The sequence below is a fragment of the Podarcis tiliguerta genome, assembly GCF_965153285.1.
Source record: "Podarcis tiliguerta genome assembly, chromosome: 13".
NCBI lineage: Eukaryota > Metazoa > Chordata > Lepidosauria > Squamata > Lacertidae > Podarcis > Podarcis tiliguerta.
This window is the reverse complement of record NC_139546.1, coordinates 3,050,410-3,071,548: the sequence shown is the minus strand read 5'-3', so window position 1 is coordinate 3,071,548 and position 21,139 is coordinate 3,050,410. Positions and strand designations below refer to the sequence as shown.

Below are 21,139 nucleotides of genomic sequence, written 5' to 3'. Positions count from 1 at the left end.
GCATAACTTTTAAATCAAGCTTTCAAATTTGTTGTTATTCGTTTAGTCATTTAGTGATGTCCAACTCTTCGTGACCCCCTGGACCAGAGCATGCCAGGCACTTCTGTCTTCCACGGCCTCCCACAGTTTGGTCAAACTCATGTTCGTAGCTTCAAGAACACTGTCCAACCATCTCGTCCTCTGTCGTCCCCTTCTCCTTGTGCCCTCAATCTTTCCCAACATCAGGGTCTTTTCCAGGGAGTCTTCTCTTCCCATGAGGTGGCCAAAGTATTGGAGCCTCAGCTTCAGGATCTGTCCTTCCAGTGAGTACTCAGGGCTGATTTCCTTCAGAATGGAGAGGTTTGATCTTCTTGCAGTCCATGGGACTCTCAAGAGTCTCCTCCAGCACCATAATTCAAAAGCATCAATTCTTCGGCGATTTTGAATACTCGTAGATAATTTGGCTACTGTGGGTTTTGTTGCTTTCCATTGCATGCTTATATATTGTTTTTCATTTTTAATATACATTACTCTGATTTCTCTTAGGGATCAGGATAGATATTATTTTAAACAAGCAAATAAATGAGCTTGCACCCCATCTATCAAATCTACAACCAAAGTGGTAGATTCCAGGAAAAGTGCTACCATTTGAGGGTCCTGGTTGTATAAATTTTCCTGGTGTTAGTGGCAACGTTGAGAGGCATTATTCTCTTCCTGAATCACAGTGTCTATTTCATAACTGAAGCATAAAATGTTGTGGTAGTTTATTACAAGGTGACAATAGCATTTTATTCCTGGCATTTTTGCCATACCCTGGTGGTTTTGAAATCCATATCCTCAGAGTGGCAGGCACCAATTTGTGTTTAACTAAACCACAGAGCCTAGGACTTGCCAATCAGAAGGTCGGCGGTTCAAATCCCTGCGACGGGGTGAGCTCCCGTCGCTCGGTCCCAGCTCCTGCCAACCTAGCAGTTCGAAAGCACACCAAAAAGTGCAAGTAGATAAATAGGTACTGCTCCAGTGAGAAGGTAAACAGTGTTTCCATGTGCTGCTCTGGTTCGCCAGAAGCAGCTTAGTGATGCTGGCCACATGACCCAGAAAAACTGTCTGCGGAGCGGACAAACGCTGTCTCCCTCAGCCTGTAAAGCAAGATGAGCGCCACACCCTAGAGTTGTTCGCGACTGGACTTAACTTTCAAGGATCCCTTTACCTTTTAAAATAATGTGCATTTTAGGATAGCATTAAAAAATAATTACCTCATGGTCACATGAGGCAGGAAGCAACACAGATAATCCTCGGTAAAATTAGATTCTCAATGTGCCTCATAAACAAGGAAAAAGCCAAAAGCCACAGTAGGGCAATACCTTTCTTAGGACCACCTAAAATATCACAAAGCAGTGAACAACAATTTAATGTGATGGATATGCCAGCCCCAGTCCCTGTCTTCAACCACAAATTGACAGATATGCAACGGACCGCCTGAACAAAGCTCACAGACCACCTTTGGGAGACCTCTGCTCCAGTACTTTGGAGTGCCATGATTGTTAATTCTGGCATGCCAAACCATCAGGAGGACAACGATTCAGTATAATCACATTGGGAACGGTTTGCTTCCCACCCCCTTTCTTCCTTCCTGGTAAAAAAAGTAACCTGCAACTCTAACAAGTCACTGACTTTATAACCTGGCCCAGTGAAGTAGTGCCTGGACTAAAAGATGTGTTCCCGGCTCCCCCTGCAATGCCACAGAACAGGGGTCAGCAAACCTTTTCAGCAGGGGGCTGGTCCACTGTCCCTCAGACCTTGTGGGGAGCTGGACTATGGGGTTTTTTGGGGGGGGGGGGATGAACAAATTCCTATGCCCCATAAATAACCCAGAGATGCATTTTAAATAAAAGGACACATTCTACTCATGCTGATTCCTGAACTGTCATTACTGGATTTAGAAGGTGATTGGGCCGGATCTGGGCCCCGGGCCTTAGTTTGCCTACCCATGCCATAGAAGATGCAGAAGAAGAGTTTGGATTTGATATCCCACTTTATCACTACCTGAAGGAGTCTCAAAGCGGCTGACATTCTCCTTTCCCTTCCTCCCCCACAACAAACACTCTGTGGGGTGAGGGGCTGAGAGACTTCAAAGAAGTGTGACTGGCCCAAGGTCACCCAGCAGCTGCAGGTGGAGGAGCGGAGACGCGAACCCGGTTCACCAGATTACAAGACTACCGCTCTCAACCACTACACCACACTGGCTCTCGAGTGTCATCAGAGAACTGCATACCAGCAGCCTCTGAGATATTGGTATATCAGATGTGCAGTGTAGTCACAAAATGTTTCTGAGGCAACATGCTTCTGAATCCCAGTTGCTGGAAATTGCAGGGGGGGGGGGAGTTCCTCTTGTGTTTGGGTCCTGCTTGTGGCTTCCCACTGGGGCATCTGGTCAGCCACTGTGAGAACAAGATGCTGGTACTTAGCCTAAGCCAGGAGGCTCTTCTTAGGGTCTGACGTTTTATTTTCTCCACCACTTAGGCTGGGTTGAAACATCATGACCTTGGAAGTGTGAGAGACACAGCAGCACTGCTTCCCACTTCACCAGGAAAAGCCATGCTGTGGCTTCCCACTGTGCCACAGTGACCCACTTTCCTGACCTTTAGTCCTGCTGTGGGGAGAGGTGACCTTCTCTGGCCAGCTCCCATAGCACCAAGATAACTTGCAGGATGTTAAAAACACTGAAAAGAGAGGAGTTAAACCTGAGATGTAATACTAGTTCCTGAATGATATTAAGATAACTCCTTGGTTGCCCTGAGATGGCAGGAGCAAAGGCATGCTTCCCTTCTGCCAGGAAATGTGCCATGCCTTGAGGCAGAAGTCCCCAACTGCTGCCACCCAGCTGCTTGGGACCACAATACCCACCAGCCAGTGTCTTGCCTGCAGAAAGGCTGCCTTCGGGCAGAAGCGCACAAGGGTTGCCGTGAGTGCATTAAATAAAGAGATGTGCAAGTCTGAGAGAGCCAAACTTCCCTGTCCTGGGAAAATTCTTCACCTTTCTCTGACACGTGCCAAAGAAAGCATTATTTTGCTTTTTTACGGGTGGTGGGCTCATTGCAGGTAGGGGCCCTTCCGTTCCTCCTCCAAGACGTTGCAGGCATCTGACATGAGCCGGCTAGGGAATCAAATCCTTGCAGTCGTCCCCACGCCAGAAGTCTGAACTAGGTGCGCAATTCAAGCTTTAGTTTGATTCTTGCTGCAAGCATCGCTTATCTCGCAGTGTTAGTCAAATGCCGACTGCCTGGCGGAGCTGGATTCGGCCCCCTCGGAGCTTCAGGGCCGCTTCCACAACCCCTTTTGCTAAACCGAGAAGTCTTTCTCCTCTGCCACGCTCGCTCCCTTATCTCTCCGGGGAGATGTTTGAACTCCCACGCCAAGTGGCCTGGCCGGGAAGGTGGGCGGGCGAGTGGCGCAAATGGGCTCGGCGTGCAGCTTTTCCCGGGCGCCCGGCTCGCACCGCCTCCGAGGGATCGGGATCCCAGTCCAGCCGCCGACTCCCGCTTGCTCCTCGTCCGCCGCGGCTTTCTGGGCGCTGGGCAAAGGCGCCGGCTCCTGGGGAAGAAGGCGGGCACCGGGCTCGGCCGCGAGGAAAGACGCGCGGGACGAGCGCGCTTCCGACGGTGGTTCGGTTTCCCTGCTGGGGGAAGCGGAGCCAGGCTCCCCGGCTTCCCTCCCAGAGGAAGGGGCGAGGAGCGATCCTCCGGACGCCGCGCCGCTTTCCTGGGCGCCCGTCGAGGCGCTGCCGCCTGGTCAAGCGGATGGCTCGGGCCCCGGGGCCAGGTCAGGCGCCCCGGGGCCGGGGAAGAGCGGCTTGGGGCAGGAGGGCTCCGCCGAGGAGGCTCCTCCCCTCGGGGGCGGGGGGCACCGCATAAAGGCGGCGGCGGCGGCGGCGTGGCCGATCCCTGCCGGCCGTGCGCGCTGGGGCAGACGCTGTGCGCTCGCCGCTCCCGCCGCCCTCGCCGTCCGCCGCCCGGAAGGTCTCTGCCCCGCCGATGGGTCCGGCCAGGATGAGGCCGCTGCAGCCCTGGGGGCTCCTGCTGGGCTCGCTGCTGCTGCTGCTGCTGCCCGGCGCCGCGGGGATGGAAGAGGCGCCGCCGGAGCACCCGAGCGAGGGCTTCCAGATCGTCACCTTCAAGTGGCACCACGTGCAGGCGCCCTACATCATCGTCCTGTGGATCTTCGTCGCCAGCGTGGCCAAGATTTGTGAGTCGGCCAGTCTCTTCCATGCCTTCTTCCCCTTCCTCCCTCCCTCCACTCCTTTTGTACTCCGCCTTGGCGAATGGGTCCCTCAGGCATGAGGGCTGACTGTTCTCCAACTGAATTGGTGCGCCTTAACTTTCTGAATAGTTTTTTCTCCATCGCTGGAGAGTCTGGAAGATACAATTCTGCCCCTGCCCGGGGATTGCTCTGTGGGGCGTCTGGCTTTTCTCTCCAGTGCCTACGGCGCGCTCCTGGAAGAGCGGCTGGGCAACTCGGTGCTGCTCCTTGGCCGGGTTGCCAGCTTCACATCCCCCAGACTAGAGATGCTTCAGGCTCCTGCCCTGTTCCATATATGTAGCTGTTTTGCAATGAATGAAAAGTGCTCTTTCTGCTCCGTGAAGCATCTTTGGCCGACCCCATTAGGCGCTAAAGGGCATTGCTCTCCTGTAAAAGGTGGGGAAGAAATAGCGCGATGTGGCAGTTTGAGAAAAGGAGAGGCGGACCATGCAACTGTAGTGGGCTTGGTGAAAGGAGCTCAGGCAGTAGGAGAGAGGAGGAAGAGAGCAAGCTTTTTACCTATAGAAGGTTCAGTCCCACCTGGTCGCACCCGCCCAGCACCAGCTGAAAGGATCCAGTGCAGCTGGACTGAAAACGTCCCTGTCTGAAAACACCAGCACGACCAGTGACCAGACAACATTGAGCTAGATGGAACCAGTGGTCTGACCTGGCTGCTCCATGCAAGCGGGTGTAAGGGTGATGGCCCAGGACATGGCCCTGGTGCCAAAGGCGCGGGGGGGGGGGGAAATGCACCCCTGGTGGGGCTTATGAATGAAATTGCTGGTAATTTGCTGCCCTTTACTTGTACTCCAAAATAACTGCCAGAGACAGGCTACTTCACTCTGCTGATGTCAAGCTGGCCTTTTGCACTGCAAATAATAATAATTTATTAAATTTGTATACAGCCCTTCATCCACAGATCTCAGGGCTGTTCACAACATAAAAATACAATGTAGAAGCACCCAATACATGATAATAGCAAGAACAAAAAACAAATCAATTACCCCCTCCCCAAAACACATTTAAAAGAGGGATAAGATGACACAAATAATTGTGTCAATGGGGGTTATGTAGGAAAACTTCTCAGTGTCTCGTGCCTCTGGGCGCATTGCTCAGGTTTCTTTTTAAGCCTAGCAGTTAGGATTTCCCTGTGAGTAGAATTATTAACATCTGAGCAGTTTGTAATGATGTTCCCTGGATTATAAAATTCCACATTTAATTGTGATGCTTTGCTGCAGTGGTGTTAGGGTTTCATAAGTACCGGCTGCAGACTAGCTGCTTTGCATGGGCTGCTTCTTCCCACCTGGCTAGGACCACCAGCTCCCTCTGCATTTTCCATGTGACTATGGAAGACCAATTTGCATTTTATTTTTCAGTCAAGGGACAAAAAAGGTAGCCAGGTTTCAATGGCACACGTGTCTAGTGCGGGTGTGTTTAATGACCAAGGATTCCTGCAATAAGCACAAGTAGGGGCTGACTCAATGTGCGTATTTTGCCTCATACTTTTTGTGCTTGATTTTGAAGTGTGAATTGGCCCTGGGGTTTGGGAAGTTGGTGAAATATAACATGGGCAGGCGGCTGCATTTCTCGACCTCTATTACAATAACTTAGAGTTATTGGGACCTGGGAGACCAGGGTTAAAATCCCCCACTTGGCCAAGAAGCTCACTGGGTGACCACTCAGCCTAACTCAGCACCTTTGAACTCCTTGTAGAAAAAAGTGGGATACAGATAGCTCAGTCAGTAGAGCGCAAGACTCTTAAACTCAAGGTCATGGGTTCAAGTCCCATGTTGGGCAAAAAGATTCCTGCATTGCAGTAGGTTGGACTAGATGACCCTCGTGGCTCCTTCCAACTTTACAATTCTATGATTCTATGAAATATAGCAAGGAAAATGGATGAATGAATGAATGAATGAATGAATGCATGCATGCATGCATAGCATAATAAAAACACCTAGTATTTTCCACATGTCTTATAGAATCATAGAGTTGGAAGAGACCACAAGGGCCATCGAGCCCAACCCCCTGCCAAGCAGGAAACACCATCAGAGCACTCCTGACATATGGTTGTCAAGCCTCTGCTTAAAGACCTCCAAAGAAGGAGACTCCACCACACTCCTTGGCAGCAAATTCCACTGTCGAACAGCTCTTACTGTCAGGAAGTTCTTCCTAATGTTTAGGTGGAATCTTCTTTCTTGTAGTTTGGATCCATTGCTCCGTGTCCGCTTCTCTGGAGCAGCAGAAAACAACCTTTCTCCCTCCTCCATGTGACATCCTTTTATATATTTGAACATGGCTATCATATCACCCCTTAACCTCCTCTTCTCCAATAACCCTGTAGGATGGGTCAGCATTACTCGTCCTTAGATGGGAGTGGGGAAAGGCTGAGCCTATAGTCACCAAGAAAGTTAATGGCAGAGCTGAGATGTGAGCCAAGTATTCCTATCTCCTAATTCATATTCCAAACCAAAGCACTACACCAATTCATTGTATTGGTAGCCAAAGAGACAACAGGGTTTATATATGTTTTATAAACATCAGATTAGTCAGGATGCACAAAAAAATGAGGCAAACTATTACTCTCAGCACGTGAGTATGGAGTTTGTTTGGTGTGCATTTGTGTGTGGGAAAGAGAGAAGGCAGAGCGGAAGATCCTTTAATTCTGCATGCTGACTGTATCCCCTTGCATATTTTATTGAGCAATGAATACACCTTTAAAGAGCCCTGGAGGTGTAATACATTTGTTTTCAGCGGATAATGTGTTGCTGACAAATTCTGTACCAAGTTTTCCCTCTGGTGCTGGTTATCCTGTGAAATACAGAAAATTGCCGCTGGGATCTTAGGCTTCCTGAGGGAGTGCCCCACTTTCCTGAGTCTCCCTTTAACTTTCTGCCATTTGCCTTTGCTGCAGCCTTGCTGGTGTTTCTCACAGGAAGCGCTTGGCATGGAGTGGGCAAACGGATGCCCCTGAAAACCCACCGTGGACATGTTTAGCTTACCTCTGAGTGTTCAGAAATGCAACACCGCCCTTCATCTTTATGCATTTGTTGTGGGAAACACCAGAACAACTTCAGTGTAGCTGTGGCAGACACAACATGGGAAGCAGCTCCAAGGGATGGGTCTTGTGTGAAATTAGACATCATGCAGGAGCTGGAGAGCAGTGTCCCGCCATGTCCTTCCCACCCCCTTGTATGTTAGGCACTGGGGACTGAATCTTTTGCAGAGCAGGAGCAGTGAGGAAGGGAGGCTACCACTCTTTTCTGATCTCCCGCCAAAACTTCTCTTTGCTCTGCAGGGGGGAAACCCAGGCAACATTCATTTGAATATTCCTGGTCTTCTGTTATTGATATTGCCTTACAGCCTCATGTTGAACAGGATCTTCCGAATCTGCATTGAATTGCACTTTAAGCAAGACTGGCCAGAATGCTGGGAAGCAACCAAGCAGAAAATATTTCATTTTGGTTTTATTTTCTGGAATGCGTAGCTCAATGTGCTTGTCCAGGTTAGGGATTGAAACGGTGTAGTTTCAGGTCTGGGTTTTGCATTATAGGATAACGATAGAAAGAAATAGCCCTCTTCTTTGTGATTCTATAGTTTGTAAGCCTTTCCAACACTGCTGTTGGTTAGAAATGTGATGCAGTTTCTGTGCCCTGAGTAGCTGCTAAGCTGCTCTTGGTCTTACACACAGGGTAAGTTTCTTGATGAAATAATTTGGCTATGATAATGATGATGTAGTAGTAGTAGCAGCAACAGCAGCTCCTCCTTCTATAGATAGATAGATAGATAGATAGATAGATAGATAGGAGGTCAGTTTGATCAGCCCTTTGGACAGAAATGACCATGTAGGAGTTGGGAGCAGCAGCACCTGTTGCTCATGACTCTCAACAGTGCCAGTAGAAGAATATTTCCAAGCTTTGGAAATTTTTGCCCGTTGTGTTCTATTTGCCTGCAAACCTAAAATTCTTCCTTGGGAGCAAGTCCCATGGAACTCAGTAGGACTTAATTCCAAATACAAATGTGTAGGATAGCTCTGTGAATCTGGGACTTAAAAGTGTGCAACTTTAGCTGGACAGCACACACAGGATCCAAGTACAGTACAGGCTGCATGCAGTTGTGTGTAATTTTTTCTATACCTTTTAGAAGAAAGGCAGCTGTAGAAGAACGGCAGTGATGAGTTGTTGGGTGGGAGCAGATTCTTCTGGCCTGCTCAAAATTCAAAGAACCATAGAATTGTAGAATTGGGACCTTGAGGGTCATTTGTCCAACCCCCTGCAATGCAGAAATCTCAACTAAAGCATCCATGGCAGATGGCCATCCAACCTCTGCATAAAAATCTCCAATTTAATTATTCGAATATTTGATTTCTATACTACTTAGTAAATTTTAAAAAATCTATTAAGTGGTGTACAAAAAAAACCTGAAACAACAGATAACTTAAAATATTACAAAAACACACAGTTACATATAGAGATGTGACTTTAATACAAAGTTAGTAACCTACATAAACCAATATCAATTCAATTTCTTTCTGACACACCCTCTCAGGCTTATTGCTATGAGAAGGGTGTCTGGAAACAAAACAGCAGACATCACTGTAGTCTCTTGTTCTTGGCTTATTGTCAGGTCCAAGGTGGATGGTCCTTCCTCAGGCCAGGGGCAGATTTAGGGCAGCTGAGAAAGGTGTCTTCTCAAAGCCAGGTAATCATGAGGAGGGAGAAACGTGCTAGGAGGAAGGCACGCTTGGCAAATCCACACCGTGATCAGCTCCCGCCCAGAAACCGATGTCCCCACTGTGCAAGGACATGTGGATCCAGAATTGGCCTCCACAGTCACTTACGGACTCATTGTTAAAACTGTGTTTATGGAAGACAATCTTACTCGGCTACGAGGGATCGCCAAAGAAAGACAGAAGAAAGAAAAGAGTCCTTTCTCCTTCCCAAAGCTGGGCAAGTGCTTACCAGGCTTTGGGAAGGAGGTAGGAGGGTTCTAGGACTCTTCCAGAGCCTCGTGACTCCTTCCCCAAGCAGGGAGGTCATCAGATGGCCTTGCACAGGGTTCAGCGCTGCTCAGGCTGCCCACAGCTGTGACCCATTCAGCTGCACTCTCCACACCCAGATCCAGGTGTAGCAGGCTTGTTGGGTTTCCCAGGAGGTCCAAAGGATGAGGAAAGGGTCTCCCTTCGCACACAACGTCTTCTTCACCCTCTGTCCTCTCCTCATCTTCTAGCTGTTTGCTGGTCCATAGCAGGGCTTGCTTTTTTGGACAGGCTGAAGGTGAAAAATGCTTCCTCAGGCTGCCCACAGCTGAGTCCCCCTTAGCTGCACTCCAGGGAAGGAGAGTCCACCACCTTCTCAGGGAGTTCCATTCCTCTGTCAAACAGCTCTTACTGTCAAAGTTCTTCCTGGTGTTTAGTCAGAATCTCCTTTTTTAAACTTGAAATTGCTCACCAATTGCTGCTTTGCAGTCCTCTAGAGAAAAGCTTTTGAGTGGAAAAAGGGCTGGTGTGCAAAGATACATGCACATATATTTTGGCCCTAAATCTATCTTTACTTACAGAGGAAAGAAGAGAAGATATACATGCATATTCTACCTAGTTTGGCTCTTTACTTCCAGTGTTCTGGCAATGAGTGGTACACATTTAGGCATTTGTCCCGTCCCCCCTGAATTTGACTACATATATTCAACAAATTAAATAAAATTGAAGATATTTGACCAGCGCTACCAACACTTGTGAAAGCTGTAGCATGCTTGCAGTACAATCCTATTCATGTGTTTCCTGCTTGGCAGGGGGTTGGACTCGATGGCCCTTGTGGTCTCTTCCAACTCTATGATTCTATGATTCATGCTTATTTGCAAGAAAATGCCAATTATTATAACGTGACTTGTTCCCTGTGCCTAGGATTGCAACCTTCTTCTTCCGATTTAAAATAGGTAATTGATTAACAAAATCCATACTATGCAGCAAACTATTATACTCGTGTGCACTGTGTAGCTCCAGGCATGCTCCTTTGTGTTGGGTTTTGTGGACGTCCAATTAAAACAAGGGTTTTTCCATCATTGGAGAAGGCACAGGTATGGATTTCACGTGCCTTGCTATCTTATCAATGAAGAATATGGCTGCGATTTGTGTTGCTGCACCAGGTATCTTTTAAATCTGCACTTTGGCTATAATAAGAATAAAGTAAGTAAATATATTAGCCTGGAATTTCTAGAAGCCTGGACTTGCCAAGTGAGTGCTTCCAGTCTTAGGGCTTATGCAAACAATGCTTGTGTTGAATTTCCTTACTGTAAATGGATGCCTGTGATCACATTTAGTTTCCATCTGACTAATTTAATGCATTCAGAAGACCTGTTAGGTTGTATCCTCCCCTCCTTTGTCCCCACCTCCTCCTAGTCACGCACATGCAAGGGCACAACTAAGCTTTTCTAGATGCAAGTCTTAATTATTTACAGTAAGAAATGAGATCCCAGAGCAGCACAGCTCTACATGGTTCACATTACAGCCCATAGATAATGTGGCAGCTGTTCACAGCAGCACTTTGTATACAGAGCATTTACATAAGGAATCCAGGTGTGCCTCAACATAAGCAGCATTTGCACAAGTCTCAGTGGACCCCTCTTGGTGCTTAAAGTAAACACAAATCCTTTCAATTATGCCAGTTTATGGTTGCTGGAATACAAACTTTGTTTTATTTTTCTCATCTTTCTTATTATACATATTATGCAGAAACACACAATCCATGGAACTCTGGAAGTTAAAGAAGAAGAAGATAAATCATAGGTACTAATATGTTGCCCATATGAGTTATTATGAACTTTAGATCATATATTTTAAGGGTGATGGAATCCAAAACCAAAAGTTCATTCCCTCAAAGAACCCAGCTATTCTAGAATAACCCTATGCCCTTGGACATAGGTGTTTTGAAACAAAAGGAGCAATCCATCGAAAACAAATACACTGTTAGCAATCTGTGGCCCATGGCCAAATATCAAAAGCCCTTTGCAAGCAAGCAGTTCAGCCCTGTGACAAGAGTGATCGGTTCCTTGCCCAGCAGCCCACTGGACAGAGAGGAAGAGAGACTTGAGAAAGAGAGAGAGAGAAAAGAAGAGGAAGGAGGAGCAGCAGAAAAATGGAGATAAATGGCACCCAGGACCTGGTGTAAGATGTAAGCTTAGTTGAGCCAGGTGGGAGCAGTGATCAGAGTGCTGTTAAATAAAGTATACAGTGGTACCTCTGGATACAGATGGGATCCGTTCCGGAGCCCCGTTCGCATCCAGAAGCGTGACGTCATTTTGACCGTCTGCGCATGCACGAGCAGCGAAACCCGGAAGTAACATGTTCCGTTACTTCTGGGTCGCCGCAAAAGTGCTCAACCTGAAGCACATTTAACCCGAGGTATGACTGTACCTGTAAATAACCAATTGTGAAGGAAATCCACCGCAGTCACAGCTGATTTCAAAAGAGTAAACTTCCCCAGAATGAGGGGCTTGGTTAAAAAGGCAGCTGAGAAGCCAAGAAGGTCAAATCACTCAGAATTGCTTGGGAATTGTTTAAAGACAGAAAATTGGAAACACAACTTGAATATATACCTGAGAGCAGGAAAGGTACCATGAAGGCCAAGAGCAAACTGGTGTGGTTAATGAGCGGAGTCAAAGAAGCTTTTAGAGGCAAGAAGGCTTCCTTCAAAAAAAATGAGCTCTTGTCCAAATGAGGATAACAAAAAGGAACACAAACTTTAGCAAAAAAGTGCAAGCAGACAGTAAGTAAGGGATACTAAAAATTAATTTGAAGAACACATTAAGACCAGCAACAATAAGTTCTTAGTAGCAGGAAAATGTCCAGGAAGGCAGTTGGACCCTTGGATGATGAAGGAGTCAAAGGAGGATAAGGAGATTGGGGAGTAGCTGAATGAATTCTTTAGATCTGTTTTCGCAGCAGATGATATACGGCAAATCCCAGTGCCTGAACTAAGCTTTGCAAGAGGCATGTCTGGGAAACTAAGACGGAGAGCAGTGACAAGAGGTGAAGTTTTAGGTCTAATGGACAAAATAAAAATTGACAAATTGCTGGGTCTGGATGGTATCCTCTTGAGAGTTCTCAAAGAACTCAAATGTAAAATTGCTGATCTTCTAACAGCCATAACAAAAAGTAACTTGCCCAATATAACACTTTAAGGGATGCAGCAGGTATCATGGAAATTACAGGCCAGTTAGCTTGACATCTGTCCCTGGAAAATTGGTAGAAAATATTTTTAAAGATAAAGTAACCAAGCATATAGAAGAACAAGTCTTTCTGAAGCAGAACCAGCATGGCTTCTGTAAGGGAAATTCTTGTCTCATAAACCTATTCGAATTCTTTGAGAGTGTCAGCAAGCACATAGATAGAGGGTACCTGGTTGACCTAGCACTCATCCAGACTTCCTTTTGTGCCACGTTTCTAGGTACAGGTTTGTGCTTTAAAGCTCCATTTCCAAGTGGTGGTTTGTTTGTTTGGCTGTTTGTTCTGATTCAGTGTTAGAGTGGATTCTCCAAATGGAGAGAAATACACTGGTACCTCGGGTTACAGACACTTCAGGTTACAGACTTCGCTAACCCAGAAATAGTACCTCGGGTTAAGAACTTTGCTTCAGTATGAGAACAGAAATTGTGCGGTGGCAGCAGGAGGCCCCATTAGCTAAAGTGGTGCTTTAGGTTAAGAACAGTTTCAGGTTAAGAATGGACCTCCGGAACAAATACTCCGGTACTTAACCTGAGGTACCACTGTATTGGGACCTGTGCTTTTTAACTTGTTAATAAACCATCTAGAGTTAGGGTGAGCAGTAAGGTAGCCAAGTTTTGCTGATGATACTAAATTGATCAGGATTATTAAAGAGATAGCAAAGAGCTCCAAAATGTCCACCACTACCACTACTAAAATAATAATTTTATTGTTTATACCCCCCACCCAAATCTGGCGGGGTTTTCCCAGCCACTTTGGGCGGCTTGCAGCACATACAAATTGAGTGAATGAGCAGTAAAATGGCAAATGCAATTCAATGTAAACAAGTGTAAAGTGATGTACGTTGGAGTGAAAAAATCTTAAATTTTACATGTGCGCACAAGGGGTTTGAATTGGCAGTGCTGGACCAGGAACAAGACCTTGGGGCCATAGTAGACAGCTCAATGAAGTTGTTGACCCAGTGAGTAAAGGTAAAGGGACCCCTGACCATTAGGTCCAGTCGTGACTGACTCTGGGGTTGCGGCGCTCATCTCGCTTTATTGGCCGAGGGAGCCGGCATACAGCTTCCAGGTCATGTGGCCAGCAGGACTAAGCCGCTTCTGGAGAACCAGAGCAGCGCACGGAAATGCCGTTTACCTTCCCGCCGGAGTGGTACCTATTTATCTACTTGCAGTTTGACGTGCTTTTGAACTGCTAGCTTGGCAGGAGCTGGGACCGAGCAACAGGAGCTCACCCCGTCGTGGGGATTCGACCCACCGACCTTCTTTTCAGCAAGTCCTAGGCTCTGTGATTTAACCCACAGCGCAGCAGCCATGAAAAGGGAATTTTCATGGGATCATTGGGAAAGGAATTGAAAACAAAACTGCTCATATCTTAACAATATTATACAAATTTACGGTGTGATTGCATTTGGAATACTGTGTACAGTTCTGGTTGCCTCACCTCAAAAAAGGATATTGTAGAGTTGAGAAAGGTTCAGAAAAGGAAAACCAAAATTGTCAGGGGGATGGAACAACTCGCTTATGAGAAAAGGTTGCAGTGTTTGGGATTTTTTTTGTTTAGAGAGAAGGCAAGAAAGAGGTAACATGATAGAGGTTTGTAAAATTATGCACGATATGGAAAAAGTGGATAGAGAAAAGTTCTGTCTCTCCGTCATAACACTTGAACTCGTGAGCATCCAGTTAAACTGAGTGTTAGGAGATTCAGCATGGATAAAAGAACCTGCTTCTTCAAAGAGAGCATAGTTAAACTGTGGAACACACAGGAGGCAGTCATGATCACCAACGTGGATGGCTTAAAAAAGGATTAGACCAACTCATGGAGGAGAGGACTATCAAAGGCTACTAGCCATGATGGCTATGTTCTGCCTCCATGCCTTGGAATACCAGTTTCTGGAAACTACAGGAGGGGAGAGTTGTTCTTGGATTTGAATCCTGCTTGCAGGTTTCCCACATGCATGTGGTTGGCCACTGTGAGAACAGCATGCTGGCCTAGATGGGTTAATGGCCTGATCCAGCAGGCTCTTCTTATCTCCCCCACATTTGCCTCTGGCTATTCCCAGCGATACGGGACGCGGGTGGCGCTGTGGGTAAAAGCCTCAGCGCCTAGGGCTTGCCGATCGAAAGGTTGGCAGTTCGAATCCCCGCGGCGGGGTGCGCTCCCATTGCTCAGTCCCAGGGCCTGCCAACCTAGCAGTTCGAAAGCAAGTAGATAAATAGGTACCGCTCCGGCGGGAAGGTAAACGGCGTTTCCGTGTGTGGCTCTGGCTCGCCAGAGCAGCGATGTCACGCTGGCCACGTGACCCAGAAGTGTCTCCGGACAGCGCTGGCCCCGGCCTCTTTGAGTGAGATGGGCGCACAACCCTAGAGTCTGTCAAGACTGGCCCGTACGGGCAGGGGTACCTTTACCTTTACCTTATTCACAGCGATGGCCGCACCTCCGCACTGGGCCAGGGCTCTCAAAGGAGAAAAGGTTGCACATTCCTGCTGTAAGTTCTGCAAACTGTCAGCGCAAGCAAAAAAGGTTGGTGACCCCTGCCCTGTAGCATCTTCAAAACTGGGCTGAGGCTGCAATTCAGTCATAGCGTCCCTCTCAGGGGCCTGTATTTTGTTATTGACCATCTCAGTGATCCCTGAGACCATCGTTTGAAAATCATTGTGGTAAGCAGGTATTATCTCGTCCTTTGGACAAGGACTACAGGCTTTATGCACATTGAACATAGCCTGGGGATGTGACGACTTCTTTCCTCTCCTTGCTATGGTATTTGGATGAATGTTGTGAGGTGCTATGGCCTCTGCTGTGGTCACCAAGAATATAGTGCAAGGTGTGTCGTGGGCTGCCCGATCCTTATGGCTGTCATCTCCAAATGCTATAGCACTTTTCAGTGTGTAGAGGTGGGTTTTGGTGGCAAGCAGACTGGATTTATCTCAAGATCTAGGTCACCTGGGCACCTAGAAACTTGAACCTAGTACCAGAAGTATTTTTCAGCTGAAGTCTTAGTCTTAATTTTTCAGTACTTCCGGGTGGTGGCATGATTTTTTTTTTTTTTTAAGGTGGTCAATGCCCTTGTTTTCCCCTAGTCTACAATACATGAATTTTACGTCATTCATAGCTGTTGTTTTCTCAAGGACAGAAGAATGCCTGTTTTCACACCTTGATTTGTTTTGTACGGAGCTAAAATGTAATTAGGTGAAAAGCTATAGCTTCCCTTCTTGTTTCTTTTCTTTTCCTGAGTCTGAACTATTCCTTCTGAGCATTTCAGAGCCAAGATAAATGATTTTCAGTTCCTTGGTCTTTTCTTCAAAAGACAATGTTCTGCTTAGCTCAATCACTTAGCACAGGCTCTTAAATTCACGCTTGCACGAATAATTTTTGGGGGGAGCAGAGTAAGAAAGTCGCTCAGATTTTCCTGCCAAAAAATTCAAGTCAAATGGGTGTGGCAAGATGGGAATGAAGGCTGATGGGAAATAAGCCAATCTGGCCATTTTAGGCATGAAAGTGAGTGAGAGAAATACTAGTTGCATAGAAGTAAAAGATAATCAATATGGTAACTAACCCTTACCCTTGATACAGATCCTAGTTTCACTAACCTACAGAGAAACATGCTTCCTTCAGCATGTCATAGATGCAGGTTCTGTTTTGGAAGGAATCAGGAAGAGTTTACCCAGACTAGATGAAGACAAAAGCTGGTTACAGAGGAGCCATGTTTCAATGCCACTGTTTTAGTGTTTTCAAGTATGGGAACTGATCCCCCAGTACTTTTTCTCTCCACTTCTTGCTTTCTCTGCACCTATCAGCATTGCAGGCAACAGAAAAAAGTATGCAATATGCATTTGATAGTGAGGCTTTGGGGAGGAAAGTTCTGAGAGCAGAGGGGACACAGCAACCACACTTAGAAGGACACAATTTATGTCATTCTTCGCTTTTCTTAGTGGAAACCTATCGTTTCCTCTGTTGCCAGTTCTCAGGTGTGAATGCCGTTGCCTGTGCAGCCAAAACAGTACCTTTAAGGTACCACAGAATCTTATCAGCAGGATGGGGGAAGCCCCAAGATTTATACAGGAACAACAAATCTTTAGGTGGGGGGATATTAAGGAGGGGAATCCCCCCCCCAATAAAAAAACAGCCCAACGAGAACAGAGCTCAGTCACCACAGAGCACTGAGAGGCAGTACAGTATTGGGAAACTAGTAAACCAGTCAATAGGAGGAATGGAACAGAGTACTGCAGAGGTGAGCTTAGCTGGCCGGCTGTAAAAGTGAACAGGGTATTCCATGGTGCAGTAGATGTATTTTGTTGCTGGTCCCAGTTTTAGTTATGTAAAAGGGTTGGCATGGCAACCTAAAGTTTTCATTGTGTCTACTTTGTGTATCAGCTTTAGCTCTACAGTGGCAAAAAGAAATCCTCATCATCAGCTGCTGTAAATCTTTATGATTGTAGGTGGGGCTCTCCCTAGGACAAAACTCTGAAAAATGTGGCAGTGCAGCTGGGTGGCGCCTGCCCAGGCCCTAGGGAAGAGAATAGCTTCCAGAAAGACAGGAGCTGGACCTCCTGGACAGAGAATCTAAGGGGCAAACCTCCAGATACCTCATAGCTCCACCATGATTCTAAGAAACAGCTGCCCATTTTTGTGAAAAGAAGCCACAGTTTTTTACGCTTGCCTATGTTATATCATTGCTTGGTTCACATGGGTAGATTTGTATTCAGCCCAAAGTTGAGCACTTTAGTCCTATTAATTTTAGTAGGATAGAGGTTAGCTTTTGATGGGCATTACCTGTGTACATTGGGGACTTTGTAGGACAAGAACACCCTACATAGAAAGAAGAGTTTTAATTTAATTTGATTTCTTTTCTTATTATTCATGGCTCAGACCCAAAACATTGTGTATATCAGGGGTAGTCAACCTTTTTATACCTACCATCTTTCTTGATGGTAAAAGTTCCCTACTGCCCACCAGTGCTCTATGGAAGGAGGATTCAGCTTGTGCCATGGAACCCCCTGCCGCCCACCTAGAATCCTGAAACGCCCACTAGTGGGCCGTAGGGACCAGGCTGACAACCCATGGTATATATGGCAAATGGCATTTTTAAGGCTCAGTGATAGGCCACAAACTTTGCTTGCACACTGAAGATATTAGGTTCACAATTAGGTAGTAGGTGGCATGAAAGACACACACACCTTCTCTGCCACTGAGACCCTGCTTACAGGGTTAGAAGAGCAAAGTGTTAGTGAGCTGCTGTCTGGGCAGCTTCTGATTTAAGGACACTTTCATGATTCACCAGACCTACAGTCCATAATCTCTTTGGCTTTCTCTTTCCCGTAACCACTAGTAACTAGATAGCTGGAGAATTAACTGCTAGAAATCCAGCTCTGGTCAGTTCTGCTGGGTTCTTCCCTCTGAGCTCTTCACTGTGGAAGCAAAACACAAGCTGATAACTCTCCCAAATCGCTTACTCACAAGTAGTTGCATTAGCTGTCCTAAAGCCAAGTGCTTTGACCCCTTAATCTCTGTGCACTTCCTTTGGTGTACTTTGTCAAGCTAATCTTCTTCAGTTCTTAAATGTGTACATTAGTAAGTGCTAAGTACACACTTTTGCAGATACCTGGCTGCCACCTTCTTTCCACCCCCAACAACAAAAGAAGAAAAATGCTGTAGGTGCTTTCCGTCAGGTGAATTCTAAGTAATGGTGACTGTTTAACTTGCAGCTCTTCCTGTTATTGTCTTTACAAGAGGTTCCTTGCCCCTGCCTGCAAGACAATGAAGAAGGCATCAGAGTAAAGTTAATAAATTACTTCGTGAGAGTAATATGGAAAAATGGATGTACAAGAATATTCCCAATTAGAGACCTTTAGAAATACTTTCTAAAGAAATATTTTATAAATGGAGTACAATGGGATCTATTAAATCCAGCAGCACATTTATATGTTCAGCTGGTATTTTGTGTTCAGAAAGGAGTAGAGTGGTACCTCTAGTTACGAACTTACCGTAATTCATTCCGGAGGTCCATTTTTAACCTGAAAGGTGCGCTTTTGCTAATGGGGCCTCTTGCTGCCACTGCGCCATTGGCACACGAATTCTGTTCTCATCCTGGGGCAAAGTTCTCAACTCGAGGTAACTCTTCCAGGTTAGCGGAGTTTGTAACCTGAAGCATTTGTAACCTGAGGCGGTTGTAATGCGAGGTACCACTGTACCACACTCTGGAGTCCTAATACGGTCCACTGTGAAACTCCTGTGTGAAAATCCCATTCCTCATAACCCTTGATCATCTTGATGGCCCATCTCTGCACACATTACATCTTGTCAACATCCTTCTGAAACTGTGGCTCCCAGAACTGGACACTTGGTGTGGTGTGACCAAGGCAGAATAGAGTGGTACTCTTACTTCCCTTGATCTGGACACTGTACTTCTGTTGATGCAGCCTAGAATAGCATCACACTGTTAAGCTTGTGGTCCACCAAGATCCCGAGATCCTTTTCACATATACTACTAGTAAGCCAGGTATCCCCCATCTTATATTTGCCTAAGCACTAAACCTTACATTTCCCCCTATTGAAATTCATTTTGCTAGTTTTGGCCCAGTTCTCCAATCTGTTAAGGTCATTTTGAATTCTGATTCTGTCTTCTGCGGCATTGGCTACCCCTTCCAGTTTTGTGTCATCTGCAAATTTGATGAAAATCTCCTGAATTCCTTCATCCAAGTTGTTTATGAAGATGTTGAACAACAACAGGCCCAGGACAGAACCCTGCAGCATCAGACTTTTCCCCAGGATGATGATGATGATGATGATGATGATGATATTATTATTATTATTCATACATACATACATACATACATACCCACCCCACCCATCTGGCTGGGTTTCCTCAGCCACCCTGGGCGGCTCCCAACAGAATATTAAAAACACAATAAAACATCAAACATTAAAAACTTCCCTAAACAGGGCTGCCTTCAGATGTCTTCTAAAAGTCCGATAGTTGTTTATTCCCTTGACATCTGATGGGAGGGCATTGCACAGGGTGGGCGCCACTACCAAGAAGGCCCTCCACCTGTTTCCCTGTAATCTTGCTTCTTGCAGTGAGGGAACCGCCAGAAGGCCCTTGGAGCTGGACCTCAGTGTTCAGGCTGAACATGTCTAGGAACCATTAATGAGGACTCTTTGGGTTTGGTCAGTCAACCAGCTACAAATCCACCTAACAGTTACAGTCGTACCTTGGAAGTCAAACAGCCTAGTTCTCAAACGTTTTGGCTCCCCAACAATCGAAACTCGGAAGTGACTGTTCCGGTTTTCGAATGTTGTTTTGGAAGCTGAACGTCCGATGGGGCTTCTGCGGCTTCCAATTGGCTGCAGGAGCTTCCTGCAGCCAATCAGAAGCTGTGCTTTGGTTTTTGAGCATTTTGGAAGTCAGACGGACTTCCGTAACTGATTCCATTCGACTTCCAAGGTACGACTGTGCTTTGTTCAGCCCACATTTACCAGCTTCCTCACAATTGTATCATTGGGGACTTTGTCAAAAACCTTACTGAAATCAATAAAGACTATGTCCAGATACCACCTGAGTACTGGTGAACAATCTGGGAGAAAACCACGAGGCGACAAAGCCTTTGTTCTGTGATGGCAAACTGTGGAGTAAAGCAGCTGACAACTGCTCTTTTAGGATTTACCTCACACTCCTCTTTCTTCTGGCCAGTGTATTTAAAAGGGGGGTGGAATGAAGGTTGTGTGCATGTGTGACACAGAAAAATATTTTTGTGAGACTGTCATTACTTCAGACTCTTTTGCGCCTCTTTATACTATGTGTTTCCTGTCTCCTACATAACATGGCTTTAACAATTTTTTAAAAAAATCAAAAACTATTTAGCTTGGTTCAGTTTTAAAACCACGTATTCATTTGAAGGGCAATCTTAACAGGGGAATTAAGTGAATAACTTATTCAACCTTGACTTAATGTTCTTGAATGCCATTTTGCTTTGTGCTGCAACCTCAGCTGATGTCATTTTATGAGCACCTGAGGCAACCCTTTTTACTTCCAATTTTTTCTGCTAATACCACTTAGTGTTATTGCTGACCTTTTACCATTGGTTAACAATAAGATGTAATAAAACTAAATGTTCTTTCTAGCCTGTGGTGCTACACTTGAACTATGTCACATACATACCCTGACCCTAAATATGTTTACTGAGAAATAAGCCTCATTTGAGTCTGGAACGACTTACTACCTAATGTTTATGTTTCTGATTTCAGCCGCAATGTTACTTGACATTTTCCTTGAAAAACCAGCGAAACCTTGGCTCTAGATTTAGTTTAGAACTTTGTTTAGTTTAGTTTAGAACTGTCCTGCTGGGACAACAAAATGGTCCATCTAAAGTCCAGACATAAAGCTGAGAAGCCGGGTGAGATGGAGATGGCCACCCTCTGTCTCGGGGGTGAGGAACCTTTTTGCCACATGTAGTGGTGAGAGGGTGGTCAGCAGCTTAATGTGGCTGGACATGCGGAGGACTCTCTCCTCGTGTCTGCCCTTATCTGCACTTCATCACCCCGCCTCCTCACAAGCTTTCCTTCATGGATGCACATGCGCACTCATCCATTCACACTCATGGTGCATGGTGGAAAGCTAATCTTCAAGTCCACCCAGCAGCTCTT

General features: G+C 46.1%; 1 protein-coding gene across 3 annotated transcripts in view; it reads left to right on the top strand.

Moving 5' to 3' along the window:
- Positions 1-21,139, top strand: part of SLC9A3 (solute carrier family 9 member A3) — a gene marked incomplete at its 3' end in the record, with an annotated part of 90,920 nt that overhangs the window by 34,730 nt on the left and 35,051 nt on the right. For 2 of the 3 annotated variants that reach the window (XM_083407642.1, XM_083407643.1), the window contains exon 1: positions 3,941-4,224. The exons of the other annotated variant lie outside the window; for it this stretch is intronic. In XM_083407642.1, the coding sequence (XP_083263768.1) occupies positions 4,014-4,224 (211 nt within the window). In that variant the 5' untranslated portion in view covers positions 3,941-4,013. Of the gene's footprint in view, positions 1-3,940; positions 4,225-21,139 lie in introns of those variants that run through there. 3 annotated transcript variants of the gene reach the window in all.